The sequence below is a fragment of the Erithacus rubecula genome (genome assembly GCF_903797595.1).
Source record: "Erithacus rubecula genome assembly, chromosome: 3".
Lineage (NCBI taxonomy): Eukaryota > Metazoa > Chordata > Aves > Passeriformes > Muscicapidae > Erithacus > Erithacus rubecula.
Genome location: NC_136689.1, coordinates 52,933,976 through 52,958,544, shown reverse-complemented (window position 1 = coordinate 52,958,544; position 24,569 = coordinate 52,933,976). Strand labels below are relative to the sequence as shown.

At 38.4% G+C, this 24,569-nt stretch overlaps 1 protein-coding gene across 2 annotated transcripts; it reads left to right on the top strand.

The window, feature by feature from the left end:
* The first annotated feature begins 18,623 nt into the window (after window positions 1–18,623).
* Window positions 18,624–23,358, top strand: YAE1 (YAE1 maturation factor of ABCE1). Of its 2 annotated transcripts, none has more exons than XM_079301969.1 (4): window positions 18,624–18,763; window positions 19,707–19,844; window positions 21,438–21,559; window positions 22,048–23,358. In XM_079301969.1, exons 2-4 carry the CDS (start codon window positions 19,728–19,730, stop codon window positions 22,475–22,477), a joined length of 669 nt encoding a protein of 222 aa, XP_079158095.1. In that variant the 5' UTR covers window positions 18,624–18,763; window positions 19,707–19,727; the 3' UTR covers window positions 22,478–23,358. The 2 variants fall into 2 exon arrangements, with proteins under 2 accessions (XP_079158095.1, XP_079158094.1); XM_079301968.1 differs by having other exon boundaries at window positions 18,648–18,836.
* The last annotated feature ends 1,211 nt before the right edge of the window (window positions 23,359–24,569 follow it).

Below are 24,569 nucleotides of genomic sequence, written 5' to 3'. Positions count from 1 at the left end.
AGCTTCACTCGATGGGAACTTGGTGAGGAGCTCAGCAAAGGGTCCTCTGAAGTGCAAAATAAAATGTGATTTTTAATGTGGTCACACAAATTAAAAATCAAAGCATTACATTGTATTGTGAAACTGAGTAAAATGCAAAATTATAATCTTTATTAGACCAGAAATCAGGTGCCTGAAGAGACAGCAAATAACCACTGTGCTAATAATGGTGAAACAGCAATACTTTTTACAACTGATTGTTATTCTCCTATGTACCATGGATACAGACAGAAGAACATAAGAGTTAGTACAGGATACATGGAGATCAAAATTCCCATTTATTTTTCACCAGATTTTAAGGCAAGAAATTCCTAATTCTTGTCCACTTCTTTAAGTTTTAATTTCCTAATTTAAGTTCAGGGGTTTTTTGTTTTGTTTTGTTTTCTTGTTTGTTTCTTTTTTTCTGCAGGTCAAAATTAAACTTCAGACTGTGATTGCTATTAAACTCAGAATATCTCCCAGATGAAGTTTTAACACAAGACCAAAATCAGGGAGCAGAGAGGCCTTCTCCGAATTGGTTGTATCCTGTTAACACATTTATCTGGAGCATTAAATAGACACATAAATTACTAGTATAAAAGCATTAGCTTTTCTTCCAATTTCTTCCAATTTCTGAGTGCAATCATCTTAGTCTCTATAATATGAAATTATACTCTTCTTATGCAGATAACAGGAAAAACTCAGCATCTTTTCCTCACTCTTCAGCAGCAATTGTAGAGAACTGGAGTCAGGAGAGAGCTTAATGCCAAGTCTTATAGCATCACCTACTGTTCAAAATATATATATCCAAAAAATTCTGTGTAGTTTAGTAGGGGGAAAAGGCCCATACTTAAGGCGTGTATGAACAGGAGCTTGCATTATTGAGAGGCTGGAGTGCAGAAAGTTTGACACTTTTGATAGTGCAGTTTCTTAGGCCAGCCTTCCAGCCTTGGGTAAGGCTAATGCACTGTGTAAACAAAAGTTCTTCATCCCTGAGCTGAAGGAACTCTAGTATCTGGTCTACTCTCTGCCTCCTCCATCATGTTACTGTGAGGGAAGATCACTCAGATCTTTTTGTCCATAAAGCATTCAATGGGACAAAGCACTAGTCTAAGTATTAAAGTCTTGAGGTGCATTCTACTTGCCATGTCTGACTGTCCTCATGATCTAGATAAAAATCTTTGCTTCTTTTTGTGTTAATTCTCTTCTCTGTAAAATGTAACGTAGGCAATGCTTGGACTTGGAGGAAGATCTACAGGTCCTAGCTCCATCATTTACCAGCTGCTTGATTTTGGGCACTGTCTCGTTCCCCAGTTTCCCTACCTGTAAGACATGACCAGCTGTTCCTAGTTTGCTAAGAATAATTCAGCTATGCATTGGCCCTTTGCTAACTCTCTGGAAAATATGAGATGTGAAAGAGACTCAAATGCTCAGATAGCCAGGTGCTGAAAAAATCTACCTGCATTTGATACAATCTATGCAGTTGGATTTGCTTTAGCTTTGTCACTGCAGAAAGCCCTCCCTACACTCAGGATTCATGAAAGGCCTCAGACTACATTATGTTCAGTGGCAGTCAAGGACGATGAATCCATGAGATGGGTGAGAAAGATCTGGCATAATGAACACTGTAGAGGTTCTGTGAAAAAATGTTAAATGCAATGGTTCTTATAATCTAATGAATGAATGTGTGTAACTGAGTGATTTTTTTTTTTCAAGATACATGTAGGAAAGAGTTAGACAAATAAGAAATGCTACTTCTCTGCTTTCAAATGCATTCTTTGCACCCTGTTATATTAATTGTATTTTAGCAGGTTTCATTTCTTCATGGCATATTGACAATGAGATTTTCCCATTAGTAGCCCCTGTTCAGTGTTTTTAAAATGAAAATAAGAGTCTGCATTTATTAGCTACAGTAAGAGATGCTGGAAGGATCTTTGTTAAAGAAAGAAGCTGTGAAGTCACTGTCTCTAATACTGCATAGCTTCATTTTATGATGGTGCTGGAGGTCAGGTAAACAGTGGCAGGACAACATACTGCATTACTGATTTGAGGAGAAGGGAACAAGACAACCTGAACTACCAAGCATTAGGTGCTTGTGGGGCATTAGTAAAAACAAAATTAATCAATTATAGATTCAAGCATCTTAGTTATCTTGGTGTTCTTTATTTTTGAAGCAGTATTCTGCTTTCATGAACACTGAAGGTATCAAACAAGACTATTATTTAGCCACAGATAGTTTAGTCAAAGGGGTTTCACTTGAAAAGTTTCTTCACATTGCTTTTTCTTAAGGCCACTTTATGAGAACCAACTACTGGGCTGTTTGCAGGTTTTTGTTGACCCCTTAAATTTTCACCTTAATATTGCATTTTCTACCATACAAATAGAGTTATATAAATATTTTCTTGGGTCTCTAAGTCCTGTATGGTACACTTGAACTGTCAAGGAGCTTAGCATTCTGCCATTGTCCCATGTTCTTGCCTCTTGATTTTCCTTCATGCACTTGTATTACATTGCTAAAATACAGGGCAGTCACTACCTCAGGTATATTGAAGGAGTGGGAAAAAAATAATCTTAAAACAAATAGATTGGGGCTCATAACAGCACCAAATATTGTGTCTGTTCTGCTGGGAAAAGGGACCCCTTGAGCAATGTTGATTCAAGGCACTCTCCTCTGTATGGCAGCCAAGGACAGACCCCTGAGGCCAGGGCCCTGGGCAATGTAAAGCCAAAGAGCTGCAGGTCCCTCTAGGTTACATGGATGAGCCTCATTTAGATGCTCTGGGGGGATAGAATTCCTGCCATTTGGTGACCTGTAACCAGAGGTCAGCCATTGCATTAATATCAGTCCAAGTCCATTTTACTGGGATTTAACCCAAACCATGAAAACACACTTCATTTCTTGCAGCTTCACAGGCTCCCTGGCATTGTGTCCATGTACCTATTAATACTTTCTAAGTAATTAAAACAACAGTTGTTTCCCAAACGACAGCAGAAGACTTTTATTCTCTCCTTCCACCTACATGAAACAACACAAAATAGGGATGATTCTCTTCCTCTACTGAAAAGCATTATCTACAGACAATCACTCTTCAGTCATTCCCCACTCTTAATACAGCACTTGTCTTTATACAATCCAGCACCTGATCCCCAGCACTACAGGATGCAATTTCATATTCCATACAGATTTCTTCCACTCTGCAAGTACATGTGCAGTACACGTGTGGTTCACTGGTGTGTTCATATCAGGAATCCTCTCTTTTTTCAGCAATAATGGATTCAAGCAAGCTCCTAGATCCAAATAACACAAGGTTCTCCTTTTGTCCTCATGATTTTCACCTAGTGTGTTGTTTCTTTGAACTTGAATAAAGAAATAGAAAACAGAGCCACACACCAGCATACTTAAAACAGATCTGTCCTTTTGCACCTAAAGCAACAAAACTTTATTAGGAACCTGCCAGATATAGACAGACATATTCAGGAGATTACAGCTTCATAGGTCAGCAGGAGGGAGCAGAAGCAATAAAGAAGACAGATGACCTGTGATACTGCTGATAGTTGCTGCTATATCAACAGAGGGGCAAGTGTTTGTACCACACCTGGAAGGCTGATACCATTGTTCTGAAGGTATTGCCTGACTGACGAGTGACACGGCCTGAGACAATGCACTGTGGGGTGTAGGTGGGGACAGACGCTCCCTCTAAAGTCTCTCTCTAACACACAGGGCTGCCTCATCCTCTGTGGTCCAGCAGGGACTTTTTTGCTGCTATAACCCTACATGTAAAAAATGTGTTACAGCAAACATTATGCAGTCTCTTACTGATAAGACCAGTCTCTTTCATGCTCAGTTAGAACATTTTTGTTATGCCAAGAGTTCTGAGAGACACACTATAATCAAAGGAAACTTCTCCTGTAATAATGATCTTGCTTCCTTTTTTCTGCTCTCCTACAATGAAAGAAGTGACATTTTTCCTTAATAAGAAGGACTGGAGGCATTGAATACCACAGTGTGCTGCTGCAGTTGCAGTGGAAGCTTTGTCTCATTGACAGTTGCTGTCACAAGCATCAATAATTTAAAGTCACAGACTGTGTGAAGTTGTAAATAATTTAAAAAATGTAATTCATGTCCATTCTTATTGCTGCATCTTAGTCAGGATCCAAACATTTTTATACTGGTATTTATACTAAGGAGCAGACACAATAGCCAGCCTGCAGCCGTTCCCTCAAAATAGCTCCTATTATTTTTATTTAGTTAAAATTTCAATATTATGTACTTGAGAGCAGAGGCTCTAACATACTGTAGCACATTGAAACAGCAGGTTCTGAAGTTCATTCAGTCGAAGGTTCCTCAGAAGAATGGGAGTTTGTATGTTGTGAGACATACATGGTATCCCTGTTACTCTGAAAAACATGGAGATCTTCCATGGGGCAGAATAAGAAACATGCCTTAGATGTAGCCTTCAAATATAGGCAGAGCCCAATATGATTCCTAATGCCACTCATATTTCTAATTTAGCCAGAGTGAAACTTTGCATAACAAAGTCAAACACACTTCTACAGCAGATGGACTGGCAGGACCTCTTCATTCAGTCAATATTAGTTTGAGCAATATGAAAAAAAAAATCTCTCTACAAATCTCAGAGTTCTGTATATCATTATAATTTGCCAGCTTTGTGGGCACATCCAGAACTTACCTCAGATTTCAAAAACTCAAAGTACTATTCTTTCCATTGGAAATTATGGGTAGTAGCCTTATGTCTCACCCTTTTACAATTAAAGAACTGACTTTGAGCACCTTTTTCTGCAACAGCAATTCAAGCATGGTGACAGTGGCAAGTAAGTTTCAGCATCACTTTCTTACCAGGCTGCCCACCAACAGAGAAATAAGAGACCAAAAGGCAGCCCCCCCTTCCAGTCTTTTCTTAATAGCATATAGTGTCTGGCAGACACATGTAGTGTCTGGGATGGAGGTGTCTTAGAAAACAGGGAAAACTCTCATAATCTTACAGCACATGGTGCTCTTTTGTGTTGCAGCTGACTAATGGGTAACAGGAGTAAAGTGCTTGGTGAAGTGTTTCACTATGCAATGTGATCAGCAATAAAATTGTTATAGAGCATCAGCTGCAAGCTTCAGTTAGACTACTTTAGGAAGGTTTTAAAATATTTGAATCAGGGTGAAAATATCCAACTATTGAAATAGGACTTGAAAATATTCTGAAAACATCCATTATTGCTTCCAAATGCAGCCTCTGGCTCTTTATAGGTATGGGAATGCTAAACCCTTTATTCCAGGTAGTTGGAGTAATTAATAGCATTGAAATAAATACATTCATCATTCCTGCACAAGATTGTATGATTATCTCAAAATACACTAAGAAATTAATACAATAATAAGTTGATGTACAGATCCACATGTCACAGAAATATCTAGGGTTCTTAGTGTATGTTTGATGGGTGTTTCTTACTCAGAATTACTAAGGCCTGGTTTTATGCTGCAATAATTGGAAATCCTTAAGTTAGATCTTTCTATAAATGAAAATGTTTACAGAAATAAGCATGAAAATCTTTGACTGTGTTATCTAGTAAAGACAGCTTCATGGTTCTTGACAAGGATTCCATTTTTAACCCCTTGGATCCTACAACATAAGTCTGGTATTTTCCAAATGACATCAAAGAATGTTTTACCATTTCTCCTTGCCTTTGAGGAGAAAAGAAGGATCAAAACAGCAAATTGACAATTCTAACTCATCACATGCCTAAATCATCTTTAAATTAGAATCCTTGCATGCACATTTATATGTGCAGGATATTGAGCTTTCTTTTCCAGCCCCATATTTTTAGGTAGTTATTGAAGGGAGAGCTTTAAAATAACATTACCAAAATAGTTCCTAAGCATGAATTTTTATGTGTTTTACAAACATCCAAGGCTCCAACACATCTGTCCTTGACGAACAAGAATTCCCACAGAACCTTCTACTGCAGGAAATTATGTCCTTTCTCCAAATTACAGGTGCTGAGCACTGGCCAATCAGAATAGCTGCTATATTCCATTTCCAAAGTTGTTTGCATAGCAACTGAGGATTAAATAACATTTATGTAAGTAACATCTTAATGTGTTATCAGATTCTATTATACTTTATAGTCAATGTGACACTGGCTTAGCACTACTTCACATGACTTTGGGCATCATGCTAGAAGTTCTGTGCTAGCTTTCCCTGCAGCTAGAGAGAACTTGACTTCTTGGGTAGACAAATGTTTTCCTGCTGATGCTTGAATATTGCATCAATTATACAGTGTTACAAGGTTTTCATTTTAGACCTCCACTGAAGGGCTTGAACTTAGACCAGTTAAATCTGAGGCATCATGTCAATGAGCAGTTAAATCTAAGGCACCATGTCAAAGGCCTACAGAAATCTTGATAGATGACATCTGTTGGTCTACTGTTGTTGACTGTTGCCATCAATCCATCATAGGATTGGTCCTGAACACCATAGTGGTCAGGCAACTTTCCCTAGTATTCACTGGTGCTTCATCCTGTGGCTTTATTACACCTACAGCCCAACACTCTATGCCTAGAATAGGAACATGCTGCTCTTTAATATTTTCAGTCACTTCTCTGGGTCTTAGCTGACTTGGATATTAAGATACAAGGCTGAAAGGAAAAATGAACAAAAGAGTGGAATCAAGATAGGCAAGTTCAAAGCTGGAGGAGTCAGGTTAAGAATTCTGAGAAAAAAGGTTTTTCACCTGAGAAATGAGAAACTTCATCTTCATAGATAGAGAACATGCAGTGAAATCTATTATATTGTATGCTTGTACTAGAGTTGTTTCTCCAGTTCCAAAGCTTCAATAACAGTAACAGTACTTACCAACAAGTACATTCCTTATCAGAAAGTTATTTCAAGTATGTAGACTAATATTTACCTATTTCATCCATATTCTGACTATGACACCTACAGGCCAGAGGAGAGCTGTGCAAAAGAATGAAAGTTATTTTTAGGAGAAAAAAAATTGTTGCCCATTCCAACACAAGAAAAAATATTTATGATTAAGTATACACCATTCCTGTTATTGAGCTAATAAAAGTGCTGAATTCATATGCTTTTATTTATTTCTTTTAATTTGAAGTGGAGCAAACAACTGCTTTCCTAAATCTCTCCAAGGATATCTTTAATAGCATAGCTCTAGATTAGTGAGAACCTTACAAAAGAATTGTGTAATTCCTGAAAAGTCTACATTGTTCCCTATAAGAAAGTGCAGAATTTTAAATATAGTGCTTTTCACTAATGGCTATTGAAAACTTACTGCCTGAAGAGAACTGTGGCAGTTTTTATCTTCAAATTGAAAGAGATCAGGAAAAAAGGAGTGTTTGCAACAGGGTCAGGGATGCTGTAATTTATGTTTGCCACTGGGTCCCATGAACACAATGAATTTAAGTTGCCTTGGGCAGGTGAGGCATGGTGTCCAACCCAGGTGTGATTACAGCTTTGGCAGTGACTCTACAAAATGAAAATTTGTTCAGGAGAACTTGACGACATGGAGGGGAGGCAAGTTGTCAATATGAAATAAAGAAATAGAAAAGACATGGTGAAATTTTTATCTGCTGAAGGACAGAAAAGTCACTAGTCTTTTTTTTCCCTGTGATTTTAAATGTATCACATGACTGGGGAAACTATTTGGATAATACATTACATATAAAAGTGTAACTTGAGTTAATACCAGTCACTAATATATGGTTATCAGCTCTTTATAATGTACAGTACAGACACACAACAGACTTAATTAGGCATCAGAGCTGCTGCCCAACACTTTTTCTCTTTTTGCTGTGCAAGGCAATTATCTGGTGTCTGTTTTCAGGGTTTCCAAATCTTCCAGTCTTTGTTTTGTCCTCCTCTTCTTCCTTTCATAGAGCAATTTCTGATTCTTCCTAGGTATCCCTAAATACCTCCCAATGGCAAAAACCATTTCCTGGAGAGAAAATTGGAAGTTTATATCAATCTACTCTGTGAAAGAAGTGAAGACTACAGTCAAAACTCTATTCATTATAGTGAGAGACTTCTAACCATGAATGCTGCTAATATTGCCATTACCAAAAGACATTTAATGACTGGATATCTTTCACCACCAACTTCATCTACCATCTTCTCTGGTTACTCTAAATTTAATTTGGTTTTCCAGAAAACAATTTTATTCTTCTAGTCTACATCAAGTAATTGGTATCACAGCCTCCTTTTATTCACTGTTAAACTTTAACAAATTGCTGTATATATAGATATAACTAATTCCTATTTGCATTATGTCTTTTTGGGACAATGGTCTATGTTCTCAAACTCAATTCATTTTAGCTTTCCTTCAGGATCTTGTCTTGAGACTTACCGATTCACAGTTGAAGAAAAACAACTCAGCTTTAAGACAGAAACAAAGGCCTTTTGAAGATAATATTTTTTGTCTCCTGGGTTTACTAAGGCTATTATTTGCTTTTATTCTCACTATATATATTTATGTAGCTGTGTCAATTATATTTTGGGTTGACTTTGCACGAAAAGTGTATCTCTGATTATTAGCTGAATTTTCCAACATGAACAGACCTAGGAGTTTTTCATGTCAGTTCCCACATCTGTACATGGAAGGATTATCATTTCTAGCAAGGTGTCCTTTTGCTGGAAATTTGTCAAAAGCTCTTCCAATATCCTCTGTGGGAAAAATCTTTTTGAGAACATATGATCTGGCTTCTGTTTATAAAGGTTCAACCACTAAAGACTGGAAAAGACTATCCCATTATCTGAAACTATGAAAGATTTCTCATGGATTCCAAAATTTCTGTGTGTCTTTCCTATTCCAGAAAGTGATTGGGAAAAGAAGGGGGAAGGGGTGGGGTGGAAAGATCAATATTGCCAAGGGAAACAATACTATAGATGCCAGTGTCCTCTCCTATAAATGAAGGGGTGAAATTTGTTTCTCATACAAGAAGTCACCTTGCTTCAACCAGTCCTCACCTCAAAAATGAGGGATGAACCTTGGCTCAGTGGATCTAATATAAATCAGTCTACTCTTCTAAGGTGGAGAGACTGAAAGAATTAGGCAGATATTGCTTTTTACACAGCTCTTAACATGCTTAACTTCTAATTATAAACATAAGAAGTCTTGCTACTAAAAAAAAAAATTATTAGAAAAGGATTTACTTTAGCTTCTTTCCTAATTTTAAATCCCCAAATTCAACATTAGGAACACACTAAGATAAGATGAGAATCTTATCCCTAGAGCCAAAATATAGATCATTTCAGGCTTTTCTCTTACACTATTATTTGCAATCATAATGTGGTCTCTTTACACTTAGCAATCACTTGTGTATGATATTTAGTATTAGTTTCTGCTTTCACATCTTCATCAAATAGACACTCAAATCTGAGATAGAAAAAAATATTCCTAAGAAATACTATGACAAATAAAGGCCATCTGGTAGGCATAAATATAAATGAGATGCAAACCGAAAATCTCAATAAACCTTGAATCAATCCAGTTTACATGCAGTCTCAAAACAACAAAATTATTTTGCTGTGAGTAATGTGTACCAGTGTGGTACTATGCAGATTGCAATTAATTTTCACAGTCTAATGAATTTCCTCACCAAAAAAAAAAAAAAAAAAGCCAGTCCAAATTTATTTTGCAGTACCAGTCTTAAATTTCATTCATTCATTTCCTCTAAAGTACATTTGCTGTGATTTTTATTAATTACACTATACCGGGAAATATGTTCCATAAGCCTAAACATATTCTCATTATTTTAGCTTCAGAATCTGAAAAGTTGTTTTTTTTTCTGTTACAGAGTGGGAAAATGCATACTGCAAGAAGACTGTAACATATTCAAGATCAGGCCACTACTTCTGATCCAGCAAAGGAGTAAAACACCAACTGCCCATAAAAATTTGACGGAAGGTGTTTTTTTTTGTTGCAGACATAAAAAGCTACTGAGCAACTCCCACCTTAACTTTGAGGACGACCCCGTGTCCAGCATTTGGCTGGGGCACATGGGTTGAAATTCTGCCCATTGAGTCAATTGTTCAATCAATATCAGCAAAATTGTATCTAAGGCCCATGTCTCACTACTACACCTTGCAGCTCAAAAACAGGGCAGAACAGGTAGCAAAGGGATGACTGGACTTTTTGCAAGTCTGCTAACAGCTAGGTGAAGGGAGGACCTTAGGTCACCTCATATGTACTCTTCTCTCAGAAATAAGGTTTATAAACCAGCAACTAATCTGTCAAAGAAAGGGTTTATTCTCACATTCAAGAATCTTTCTGGTTTCTGTTCCTGATATTCATGTCAAATTATGGTCCATCCACTGATCTTCCATTTTCTCTTAATCAGTGCGAAACAAAAAAAATAAAATCAAGTGTTTAAAACAAAGAAAGCCTATAAAACTCCCCTTACAGCTCTATCAAAAAAGGAAAAAAAAATAGGAAAGAAAAAGAAAAACAAAACAAACAAAACAAAGCACAAAAAAGCACAAAAAAGCCACAAAAACAAAAAACAAAAACCAACAAAAAAAACCAACCAAAAAAAAACCCAACAAAAATAAAGAAAAAACAAAACCCAGGGGAATGGATATAATTTCAGGAGCATGCCAAATTGCAGAAAGTTTTAAATTATTTATTGATATTTAATGAATGAGTGATATACACTATTACATAATTTAGTAGCAGAGTGCTCTTTTGCAGCAGCTTTAGATTCTCTAGATATTTTCACATAATATCTCTACTTTTCTTTCCCCCTGCCCTGCCCCAAATACTTAGGAAATGTCCATTGAATGGAGTAGAAACAGAACATTTACAATCTCCCTCACTCTTTTGATTGGGTTCAGCTACTTTGAATCTACTGATTTCTGGACATATGGCAACATGAGATCCAAGCCCACAGTGATTACTGAGACTGTCTTTCCCCTCAGCTAGTGGTAACGTGGGCAATCAGGCCTTTCCTAAGTTCTCAAGCGCTACAGAAGTCACAATGAACTTTTTGTCTTACAAATGGTTCTGCTCTCACCAGAAGTCACTGTGCTCTACAGCATCTGTCAAAGCCGCACCACATCTGGTGTGAAAACCCACTGACAGAACCCCCTAGCTTTTACCATGTTTTGGATGCATTTTAGAAATGTGGTAAACTGTAAGTGTGGGATAAATTACCAATTTCTTAGTGTTTATTCTAGAATTCTTAATTGTCTTATTCCACAAGACCATCCCTACCTCAGCTGAGCTCTAAGTCTCCATGGTCCCCACAATTACTACCTTATAAATACCAAAGATAGCTAAAGAAGAGGATGTGTCTTGTGAACAGGAGAGATACAAAAATGCCAGATCTTGGGGAACCATTTTTCCACACAGTCTGCACTATGCTACAAAGAGTTTTCAGTTGTGTATTTAGTATGAAAAAATACCACCTGTACCACATAAAAATGTTACCACATCCTTCTCTTAACACTTTTTCCCATAAAATTGCATTTATCTGAAATGTATGCATTCCATGTTCTGTGCCCTCCCATATATTCTTTGTATGCCCTACAGGTAATATTTGCTTTTATTTCCCCAAGTGAAGCAAGATTTTTCCCAATCTGCCCTCTTTCTCTCTTTATTTTATGCCACACCAGTTTTTCTGTACTAATTTCAAACACTTTTTGGTCCTCATTCTTATGGAAGGACCAGTGGGTACCAGTGGCCCTTCATAATTTTTTTCTAATTGTTTCCCAGTCTCTAGTTAGAGTTTATTGTATCATTCTTGCAAATGATGCATTACAGGAATTCTCCTCCTTTAGTACTAAAATAAATAATTCATGTTGTTTATAAAAAGCTATTTCTATTGCTGCTGATTAAATAATATGCCAAAAATATGTAGTTTGCAATATTTTTGCCCATCAACCATTCCATGAATTATTAAAAATTATTTCTATCAGGGTGTATCTGGGAATGGCTCTTTGGAGTCAGAGAGACAGATAAATATCCTCTTAACATAGAGTCTTGCAGCTGTAGGTACTATGGGAAATACATAAGAGCTAAAAAAAAGAAAATATGCTTTTCTTATAATTACAGGATGATTTCTTCTTTCCCCTTCCTTTCAGAGAGGGAAGGTGCTGCAGTTCAGTAGTGAATTTGTTGTATGCTGAATCCAGACTGAATCTCCAGGAGAGGGAGACAATGAATAGGCCAGTAGAAAGGATTGAATGCTGATGTCAATTAGACCGAAACCATGAAATAAATGAGGGGCTTCAGTAGTTGTTCTTCATAGCCACTTCAATTTAGTATGCAAGGGAATGCTTCTATTTTATTGCAACAGTAAATTTCAGAGCCCAAGGAAAGAGAGAATATTGGCGTTTCAATCAGGGCAGCTTCACACACACGCAGCCCACTCAACTCTGTGTTGAAAGCTTTATGAAGGGAAGCCTGTAGGATATCCAAGAGATTACTTACAAGATTCTAAAGGATGGATTTTTACAAAATCCTTATAACACTGCCTGGTGCCCTTGTTGAAGTGAATTTGAAATACACTCATGAGCTTCTCAGAGTCTGCAGACAATACTCATGCGTCAGTGTGTACATGCCTACCTACATTTAGCACAACAAATAGACAAATGCTTGTTTCAAATACAAAGATCAGGTGTCAATATCTGAGATTTTTTTAAAAAATCAATGGCGTTTGTAAGGGCTACTAATAATTTTCATTACCTCATCAGTCAATCAGGAAGAAAGCTTTGTCTCTGTTGTTTTAGCTTCTGAAAGGAAGCTGGAAGCATTGTACAGGAATTCGGCAGTAGGAATGACAAACAAGACAAGGTTTTATGGTCTCAGGTAATCACAGACTACACCATCTTATGTTTTAATATATTCTGAGAACCTTCTTGAGAAGCTAATATTGCATGAGGAGACAATGTAACTCTCAGCACTATATACTCTTTCTTGCTAGGAAAAAAAAAAGGGGAACTATTCCACCTGTACTAAGATTACTCTCATAGGATCTGCAGATTTTCTTTGGCCAAATTATTAAATTACAATCTCTTCAATAAACTGGAAATTAATTTGTCAAACATTGTGATAAAGGGTGCTCCTCAATGGAATTCAATAATACACCCAAAAAAACCTAATTAGTTACTTTATTCAGAAAAATACTCTAATTGTGAATTTTTTATAGAGTACAGGGAACAGAACTGACAGTTAATTTAAGTTTATACCATGTATATAAATAATAGCAATGGACCTTGAAATTAATATTCCACAGACAAGTAATACTTTAAAACCTTGCAATATACCATGTGATCAGTTTACAATTGCTATGTAATTAAAATTACAGCAGAGTTCCCATTTTGAGATGTATTTTTCTCCTGAGTTGATGCATCTGAACAAAGCTTCTCAGAGAAATTGATATCTGTAGGGAGTTAGAAAGAGAAATGACTGGAATCTGGGTGGAGGAAGAAATCAAACTATGTAACCCATTTCTATTGAGATAACTATATTTCTATAGTTATTTTCATCTCTGAGCACAAATGGCCTCAAATCAGTTTCCCTTACATTTCATCTCCTGTAACTTGGAGTTCCTGACATATTACCACGGAATTTGATTCCTTGCCTTCATGTGGTGCTGAATTAATTCTGTTTTTGCTTCTGCAATTGCTGCATTACTTGCAAAATTGCTTAGTTGCAATTAGTCAGCCAATGCATTGAGTCAGTAGTAAAATATAATCCATAGTTTTGCAGATGGGACCTAATTTACTTCACAAAAATCAAGTATAGTTCATAACTCTTTTTTCTAGTTCTTTGATGAACTTTGAAGCTCTTTATTGCTATTTAAAATATGAGCCAAGCCTGCATGGCATGCCTCTCATTGATGTTTTTGAATAAGCAAAAAAAGGCAGCTTCAGGCTTTGAATGTATCCTATGTTTACTCTTAAGTTGGGCCCGAGTTTGCAACATGAGCACTGACATTTCAGTTTTCTTGATGAGCTAGCAAGTTTTCCACTGCAGAAGATCTGACGAGAAAGGTCACCTTCTCTGTGATTCTGCACCCTGACAACTCTGTTACCCTGAGTGCAAACCCACAGAAATCAGTAAATACCTCACTAGCCTCAACAGTCCCTCAGTGTAAGTCAAGGTGACAGATACTGGCTACAACAATTCAATGGAAAAAAGTTCCTAATGTTAATTGTTTACATAGCAGTTGATTATTGTGTCAAATTAACTGCACTTTTTTGTTCCTGAGCAAGATACTGTGGCAAAGTTTGGGCAGGTAACTGTATGTAAATTTCTACAGTTAAATTCTGTGAAATAAATTTGGAGGAGCTGTGAGAAACCTTGCTCAGTCTTTTCCAGATTAGTGAGTAATGCTCAAGACATGCCATGGAAGATTTCATCTTGTTTAAGTGACAAAGTCCCTGTCTATTTAGCTGCATGGCATCTGCACACATGGAAGTAATAAAATCCCATCCAAGGGAAGGCAGAAGAATAAATCCCTAATTAGCTCCTATCTGAATGCTATCACCTGCAGATAGTTCAGCACAACTCAGAGCCATAAGCATACTTGCTCTTCCAGCATTAAGAGGACAGGACTAAAAAGGGGAGAAGAAAAGGAGCTAAGAGAGGGGAAAGTCCCAATACCCAATGTCCCCGCCAGGGATAATGCAGTAATGTCAAACACATGATGTGGCTGTGGCAGCAGTGTTAAGGTAAAAAAGTGCAAAAGAGGCATAAATATTTTTCCATGCCCAGTATTATACTGTCCTGGACAATTGTTTTGTCTCAGCTAGCAGGGTCATCCTCTGGGACCTTAGGTAGCCGTTTACAGGTGACAATGGCTCTGTAGGAGGCTGTAGCTCCCTGTAGAAGGGGATCCCAAGAGGACCAGCAATGCCAGCTCACTTTCTTCCTCAGCTGAGATACAAGCTGCTCAGAAGCCTTTGTGCAAGCACAGCCAGCCAACCAATGATATGCTACAGATATGGCATACATGCTGTACTGGAGTTGTTCACAATCCACATGTAACCCAAAAGCCACCATTTAACCACCCTTGTCATAACCTCAACCTTTTTGAAATTGTGCATTGCCACTGAACAATTGTTTTCTCCAGGTTTCAGGTGCCAAGAAAATCAGTGCTCTCCACAAGTTTTATGACTTCTAGCTGTTCTATTCACTTCAGACAATTGGATCAGCATTGTACAGATGCTATTCCTGCAGTTTGTCAGCATTTGCCTGAGTCTATACAAAGGATAACACAGAGAGAGCAATTTGTCTCTTTGCCAAAAGAAAAAAGCTGGAATTTCTATACTGTGGAAGAAATGAAGTGTGACAAAAATTCTTTGCAATTTGAATGGAGATGCAATTCACTGGGGAAATCTATAAGCAGAATACTGTACTCTCCTTGAATCAATTTCATTTACAGTAAACATTTGCATACTATTTTCAAGTATTATACCAATAAAAAAAGGCAGCTCTGCATCAAAAAATCTTATTTAAGGATATCAGTCAGAAAGCTTTGGAGTCCTGATTTATTGATGATACAAACCCAGTGAGACTCATCTCTAATATTACAATTTCAGCAGTCACATAATTCAGTTACACAACTAAAATGTAGAACTTATTTCATTTCCTTGCCATTATTGACATAACCTTTTTCTGTTTATGTGGAATTTCGCACTGCACAAAGCTCATTGTCAACAGAGTGAAGACAATTAGGAATATTCCTTCCTTGTTTCTCTGTTGTATATTCTAAAAATAATAGTGTAGTCCCACACTACACTCAGTTCTGTCAACATTAATTTGAGCTGGGATGTGTACACAGCCCATTTTGATCTCAGCCACACTATCATTTTTGTAGTGTTAGAGTCGTTATCAAAGCTCCAGAATGAAAATATGGGTTAGTTCTAGGGACAACAAACCTTTCTTATTTGAGGAGCAAACTAAGGAAAATGACAGAAGATAATTATTTTGGTGTTAATAAAGTGTACCTTTTGCTCTGCTTAGTATGCAGCAGTGCAGAGCACAGTTTTCCAGACTGCAAGCCCTGAGGACATTCAAAGAAAGCCTGGGGAAAGCAGAGGGGAAAAAAAAATTCCTTTACTTAGCCACTCCCACCTAAAATTCAGTTTAAGCCCAGCTGCTGGTAGTTCATGAAACAGATAGGAAAGGTTTCCTTGCCACCATGTGAAATGGTAATGATTCTGCAAATAAGAAAACTGTCCTGTTATAATATGTAACTATCCAAGTTCTGTGCTTTGGTTATACAGGACAAGGAAGAAGCAGAAGTATCCTCTCCCTTCAAAACACTTGTGTAAGAAGTAATGACAAAAGGGCTATTAAGACTCCTGTGGTGCTTGGAAGTGAATGCTAGACTTTTACCTTTGATACATTCTTTTCTATATTCTTCCATTTTCTTCACACATTAAATGTGACATTTTTGACTCAAGGAGTTGTTGTTGCAATATTATTGTATACTATTAAAGAAGAGAGAAGTGATTTCACAAAAGCAGAGAAGTAATTCATATATATTAGTTAGCTTCCTCGGAAGAGGGTGACAGGGCTTCACTAGCAAATTGTCGTAATACCCTGTATGAGAGCTATTATAGGAAAATACTACTGAGTAACTACTGAGATATGCATGTTCACTTTCCAAAAGTACCTTTGATATATCAGATATCCTAAGCCTAAAATTAACCCATTTTAAGCTAAGATATGGCACTGGCAAACTTTACAATGGGTCACAAGCCAACTACTTTGTTTTTCACAATTTCAGGTAACTTTATTGTGCAAAAATAATATTACAACTAGTTTTTAGCCAGTGGAATATTGCTCTCCCGTTTTGATCTTCTGATATCTATCCTGACAAGAGTGTCACCATAATATACAGACACTGGCCCATTTGGAGCACACATAAATGTGGAAAGCATCTACACCCCTAGGCACCTCACCTCACCCTCAATCCCAGCACTCCTGTCCAGGCTATCCATATAGGATCAAATTGTCTTCAAGTTGCAACTGTACTTCATATCCCAACAATGTTGCCCTATGTATACAACGATTCACCTAATTATCCACCCACAACTAGTAACAGAAAGGGGTAGAAATGGGAGATTTCTTCTTTTTTTTTTTCTCACAATTATAAGGACTCAAACATCTATGTGGGATGATCAACTTTTTAAATTTAAGACATTTAAAGTGATAGTGTTAATCTGGGGAACGCACAGCTTCCCTGAACCATTGTGATCTGTGTATCCTTTCCAGAAGAGCAAGAGGCCGAGGAGACAGAGCAGATGATAAGCAAACAATTAACCCAAGTCTAATAGTGTTGTTGCCAGATATTGTTTCCACCTGGTGAATTTTTGCCAAAGTCATTATGACCAGTTAAAGTTTTTGTTGCCAGGAGGGTTTTTTTTGTGACAGTGCATTTGTGCATGCAGGCAATAGTCAGTATTGTTATCTGTTTTAAAAAATGGCAGAGGGAGCATCTGCCAGACAGGAGGTGGAGGTGACAGAAGTGGGCTAGGAAATCAGCAGTCACTGACGTGTGTAGTGACTGCTGAGGAACTCATATGTAGTTGTGGCCATCCAGAGGCACCAGTGTCATTTTGACACCTGACACACAAATTTCTTGACTAATCTGGGTTACTTGGCTACCCATACCTTGGCATTCAACCATCAGCGAGCATCCAGGATGGGCCAGAAGCAGGCAGACAGGCTGTCTGTGGAGCAGAAGGGAGGAGGGAAGGGGAGAGCAGTGGCTGCACAGTTGGCAGCACACGCTCGTCCATCTCTGGTACTGCAGAGCACACACAGAGCACACCCTGCTGCAGTCCCCGCTGTGAGCAATGTCACCAGCCTGGGACAGGAGAGGGGACGGCACCCGGCACTGTCCGGGGCAGTGTGGTCCATGGGGAATTGCCTCTCGGATATTCCACTGCCAGGGCAGCCAGGGGCACTCAGCGCACGGCGGCGTTCACTGCACAGCCTCTGGAAACCCCAATTCCAGCTTGATGTATTGTGTGTCCATCAAAATTGATCAGCTTTAAACGTGTGTTCATAAGCCTAATGCAGTATGCACCAACACTGTTGTATTGATGTTTTATTTCTGTCAAACATAAATAGGATATTCTTGTTTTCTCTAGTCAAAGTCAGCAATGAAACACTTGACTCCAGCTGGCACCTTTTGTATTAAAAAGGATTTCTCATTGTAATACCTGGTCTTGTAGAGAGAAGCTTAAGGGCATGCTTCACATAAAGTGCTTGACCATTCTGGAGTCAACAAGGCAGGTTTTTGTGTAATGGTTTTTTTTTTATTATTATTTTTTATTTATTTATTTTATTCCATAGATTATGACTGTGGAATAAAAAAAGGATGAAAAACCTTCGTGCCCCAAGGAACGCGTTTACCCTAGGGTTGTCTTGAGGTCACTGTGCGAGGCCGAGGCAGCCACAAGCCGCTCCCTCCAGAGAAACCGGGAGGCGATGACGGGCTGAGGAGATCCCGACTGCGGCAGCAGCTCCCGCCCCGATGTGCCCGACTGTCCCCGTGGCCGCCCCGGTGTCCCCACGGCCGCCCCGCCCATTGGAGCCGGCGGCGCCCTCACTCAAGATGGCGCCCTCGGTGTCCCCGACGGGCTCTGACGTCAGAACGGCGGGGGTAAAGATGGCGGCTGTTTATTTACCTGCGGCCTCCGCGGAACTTGCCCTTGTCCAACATGGCTGTCGCCGCCCAATTACTTCCGCCGGCAGCGGCGTGCGTTTGTCCTCAGTGGGGATGGCCCAGAGCAGCGTGGAGAGGGCGGGGTGTGCCGGTGGCTGCGGTGAGGGTCAGTGTGCGGGGCCGGCTGGCGGCGGCGGCGGCGGCGGCGGCTGTGCGAGCGGCGCGGAAAGGCGAGGCGAGGGGAGGCAGTGTCCGTGGCCGGGCGGGGAGAAGGAAGGGAGCTCCGGCGGCGCGGCCGCTTCTGGGCAGCTGTGCACGTGTGCGGCCCTGAAATGGCGGCCGGGCCTGGGCGCTGCTGCGGCCCGGGGATGCCCCGCTTGCCCCGCGCAGCCTGCAGGGCCCCGCCGGTTCTGTCCCAGCGCCCTGGGTTCTCTGAGAGCCGCCGGTGTCTCCGCAAGCGTCTGCGCTCTCACCGTTTACAGCGGTGTGAATGAATTAGTTGTGAGACGCTTCTCAAAAGTTTTGGTCGTAGGAAAAGGCTAAATAGTCTGGAAAAAGTATTTGGCATGTTAACTTCTGCAGGTGTTAACCTGTGTGCAGTAAATCGTGTACTTGTGTACAACTATACAAAATTGTGTGTATACCTGCAACCTGTGTGTGCAACTTAGGGCACCACATGGAGGCTGTGGGGCACTATTTATCAGCTGCTGTTGGAATCAAGTTATAAAGTTGTTTCTCCCAGCTGTCCTTGTACTGGCAGTATTCAGAAATGCTGCAGTGGCATCCATATGTGTGTCAGTGCCATAAGAGGAGAAAAAACATCATAAGTTGTCGTAGTAAATCTCAGAAGTTATGCCTTTATTTGACAGATGCACCCCGATGGCACACAGCACTGAGTTCCCATGTACAGCTTGAATAATCAGCTCCACACCTGGCTTCTCTTTGGAACTCATGTTTTTTGCCAATACTTCTAAACTAACACTTCACCAGAGGCACTTCTGAGAGTTTCTCAGTGTTTTTTTTACCACATAAACAGGGGTCATAGGGCACTGCTGTTATGTCCTGGGTGCAAGTTGCAGTCCGCCAATCCAATGAGGATATATTTGATGAAGATGCAGATGAGATGTATCTACTACAGAAGGAATGGAACAGCACTATGAAAAAAAGATTGAAGGTATTTCTCTAAAAATTATTTTATATTCCTTTTAGCCATTTCAGATTTACTAACATGTAACTTGATATATATGTGAATCATTTAAAGGGAAAAATAAAAATAGCCTCTTGAAAGTTGTTGTGCTATACTTTCTTCTGAATATCACAAAATATGGCAGAAATTTGCATAAATACTTATTAGCAGTCACCAGAGCAAAGTACTGTTTTACCAAAATATATTGGCTCCCTCTACACAGCCATGTACATTTATAAAAGGCAGTCCTGAATTGTGGTGCAACCTGCTTGCTTTGTATTTGCAGGTAATAGTCCTAGAAAATATAGGGCAAAAGAGCTGAAGAGTGCTAATAAAGAAATGTGAGATGTTTGGGGTTCTGAGTAGAGTTACTCATCAGTCAGATTGTGAGATGTGTGACTCCATGTGCAGCCACAATTAGGCATTATGGTCTGTGTAGGTCTTTGGCTGCTTTGTTTTCTTAATGAAATGTATATTTTATGAAAGCTGCTTTCCTCAGCCCTTGCCTCTGCAGTTCTGCAGGGAACAAAAGTTCAAAACTGTTAGTTTAGCAGATACTGTGTCATTCAGAGCAGGGCCAGTAGGGCTCATCTGCTCCCAGCTGAGCAGCATTTGGATGAAGAGCATGGTTGGAAATGGTTGTGTCGGCAGTTGACAAGGAATGGTATTACAGCAGACCTCGTTCATCTGAGTTCCATGAAAAGACTGGTTTTCCTAAGGAACTGTTTTGTGTTCTTACAGAAATGCCTCTGACATATTGGAGTTTATACTGCAAAATCATGAAGTGTTATGGAAGTTGGAGTTGTATGTTGAGCAAAATAATTTTTTGTGTTCCAGGCTACTTTTCTAGTGAGACCATCATGAGCAAATAGGAGTTTTCACTTTCGCAACTTGCAATTTTGGTGTGAGAAAACTTAAAAATTATTCTTTGTAATGTTGTAACATGGTTATAATATAAAGAAAGTAATTTGCATTACAATGATTAGCTGTACTTAAAGAAAGTAGTTCCAACGTTAAGTGTATTTATATGTGACTCAGTCAATCACTGTCTCTTTTTCTGATATAACTCTTAAATGGAGTGAGATCCAGCAAATAAAGGAGCAATGTTCATCAGTTAGTTTTGTGAAAATAAATGGATTCCATGTAGATGGATTACAGACAGGAGAGTGTGTCTGCTAAAGGGGAAGCTTGGTAACCTGCATATCTTTTCATATAGAAAAAATAAGTCTGTGTTGTATTTCTAAGTCCATTTCTCACAAAGGAGTTGATAATCACAAAAAGCAAACACGCTTTCTTTTTTTGATTTTTCTAAAAGAGGTTTCCCTATTTTCTGACTTTCTGGGGATCCTTTTGGGAAAAGTAAACTGCATCTTACAGGTCAGTAAATCTTAATACACTGCAACAAGCATGTTTTGGTTTGGCAGTGGGGGTGTAGCTGTGAAGGATATTCACATAGAGAAGCTGTAACTTGAGAGTGAATACTTGATACTTGTTGAAACTTCCTTTTTATTATTGTTATGTATTTGTCAGAGATCCACTTTGTCATGTTGTGAACAACCTGTTTTACTGCTCTTGTTACAGGAAGGCTATAGGGATGGAATTGAGGCCGGGAAAGAACTTGCACTCCAGACAGGCTTTAATCAAGGTTACAGACATGGTGCCAAACTGATGATTACGTGTGGCCAGTTCAAAGGAACCCTGAAGTAGGTTACAAACTCCTTAAGGTCAAGTGTACATGGAGGGTGTGGAACACAGAAACACATGCAGGTTTTTGTTTGTCTTAATTAAAAACCAACTCAACCAACCAAAAAAAAAACAAACAACAACAACAAAAAAAAAAAAAAAAAAAAAAAAACCAAAAAAAAAAAAAAAAAAAGAAAAAACCAACCCCAAACAAAAAAAACTCCCAAGTTTTAAAACTGTCCAAAGTGAGCAGTCTGAGAATTCCCAGATCTTGAAAACAGGTGTAGAAGTATCATTAGTAAAATCTCTTTCAGTTTCTCTTCCAAAATTGTCTGAATCTACATATTTAAGCTTAATATTTAGTTCTACTGCCTGAACTTTCCATAAAATGTGAATTTTACATAAATTTATTTATGATTCATAGATGCCTTGTCACATTGTTATCTACCTCCACCAAGTGGAGATCTACGTAGAAGAATGTAATCACTTGCTGTTCTTCACTTTTCAGTGCTCTCCTATCCTGGTGTCGTTTTAATGGACATGACTCTGCGTTAAGTACAATAAATAATCTTCTTGATGTGCTTGGAAAGCACGAAGATGATGTGCTTAAGAATCTGAATTCTACTGAAGAACAGCGACAGCCACATCTCGGACACATTTTGGACTCAGTTCAGGACATGGACCTTAATCACACAGCTGTGACAGAGTACAAGGAAGTTAAAGATGGAAAACACAAAAACTGTGGCAGCTCCAGTGAAAACATTTGTAGGAATAATGGTGAGGTTGGTTCCTTGCAATCTGAGTGCAGCAAGGCAAACCTCTGCACAGATCCTGAAAAGTCAACCCTTGCTTGGGTTAAAAAGCAGACTGTTTGGCTAGTAGAGCAACTGGGCTTACCACTGGATGTACTCCATCATGTCCAGCAACTGGAACATTAGTTTTTCTGTCTCATGGTACTTAACACTATCACAGCTGGTTTTGATTATTAGTTTGTGGGCCATATACAGACTGATGCTTTTATTTTAGGAAGCTTTACAAAAGCTTTACAAAGAGTTACTAAACATGTTTCTGTTTTGTGTCAGGAGCTCCCATCTCACCCTTATTTCTTGGCAGCAGTTTGGAAATGAAGTGGGTCCATTAAGTGGCCATTCTAAGTTGGTCCCCTCCAATATCAAAAGAATAAATGCTTAGTGCTATGGAAATGATCAGTGTTTTTGCAGAATAAGCTGTTGTTGATTGTATGTTGTGTGCAAAATAGAACATGATATGCTGCTGATTCCTGGAGTGCTGTGACTTTCTAGTCACCTTTTGTCAAATTCATTGTGTTATCTTTTGTACCAGTGATGCAATGCACTTTCATTGATAAAAACTATTTTTCCCTCCATACATTGTTACATTTGTTACTTTTGCTGAAAACACACCATTTTCTCCAAATGCAGAATTGGTGACAATTCCACTGTTTTACTCTTAGACATCTACTCTTACCATGTTAGACCACACTAAGCATGCTTCCAGTCTAATGAACATCTTTGTGTTATTTTTGTATTTATTTTGTCAGTCCATCTAGCCTGAACTCTTTACCACATTCCAATAGTGTTTTTCTCAATTTTTTCAAGGAAGCCAAGCTTATTCACTACCTCTTAGAAACACATCACCCACACATGTCTATTTTTGATTATTTCATATTTTGGTAACTTCTGTATTTTACTTGCTTGCCCATTGCTTCCCTTAACTGTAGCTGTAAATTGCTCAGGAAGTTTTTTTTCTGTGTGAATGCCTCTGTTTTACATTAGTTAAACTGATTTGTAGTAAGTTACCAGTTTACTTGTTGGAAGTTTATTGTAACACCTTCATATTGGAGACAAAGAAAGTCTAGACATAGGCAAAGTAAGATTTTGAACAGTAAACTATAATTTAATAAAAAGTCATAAAACCATTTCATTAATTAGGCAAGAAAAAAATCTAAGGCAAAAATTTCTTGTTTTTCAAATCCTTGAGTTTACAACATTCTTACTAAAGACTGTTAGCTGTCAGAATTGACAGACCATAAGTTTGATTTTCTTTCAGTATCATTTCTGCTTTAGGGGTAAGCAGAACAGCAGTTCAGAGTCTTGCATTGAATGCATTTATGAAGTAGTGAACAAAGAGGGGTGTCTACATTAATTATATATATTGTTTAATTGTATGTACAAAAGTCGTTCAAGTAACTTTTTCTCAATTTATTTAGCATACTGTTGACATGGATAAACTTTATCTTCAAATGTCTGTGGTGTGTCATGGACTGTATCATGTATGTTAGACTTTTTTCCATATTCTGGTAGAAAAGGATGCACTGTTGGAAGTTATATAACTTTCCTAACTAATTTTTAATTAGTTGTTTTAACAGTGCCAACACCATTAAAGTTTCTTCACATACCTACTTGGATCATTAAATCACTGAAACCTTAAGTTGTTAAAACTAAACCTGACAGTCTTCAATGAACAAAACCAAAGGAATTTGGAGATTGGGCATCTGAGGTCTTTCATTTATGGCTGTTTGAAAACATTAGAGTAACCAGAAGATACTGAGGAAATTAAGGCCTGCAAAGTTGGAGACGGTCTGAGAAAAAGATAAAAGAAGGAACAAAGGATGTGGGATTAGCATGAAGAGAAAGAAATCAATAACCAAGAGGGGATAGAATACTAATTAATGAAGAGAATTATGTCTTTGTTCACTAAAAATGCATAAATAAGCAAAAAAGTTTTGTATTGGGGTCAGCACTGAGGCTGGAACTTTGTCAGCCATGAACATCTCTTGACCAAGAATGAAGTAATGTTTATTCTAACAATAAAAAAAGAGTTTTAGAGGGAATCTTATTTACCACAAGGATTTTTGAAGTTTTCAGTAACAAGACAAAGGTTAATAGAACAGTGTTAGACTTTACAGATTTGGATGTTTAAAAATGTAGATTCAAGGGAATTACTTTCCCATATTTCAAATTTTGCAAAAAGGAGATGCCATTCACAAATTACTAAGTAGACTTTGTTTTT

Excerpts from the sequence above, each read along its gene's own strand:
- YAE1 (XM_079301969.1), top strand. The coding sequence starts at position 19,728 with ATGTCCTGGGTGCAAGTTGCAGTCCGCCAATCCAATGAGGATATATTT. Across the intron at positions 19,845-21,437 it reads CTATGAAAAAAAGATTGAAG|GAAGGCTATAGGGATGGAAT; the intron begins GTATTTCTCTAA and ends CTCTTGTTACAG. Across the intron at positions 21,560-22,047 it reads CAGTTCAAAGGAACCCTGAA|TGCTCTCCTATCCTGGTGTC; the intron begins GTAGGTTACAAA and ends TTCACTTTTCAG.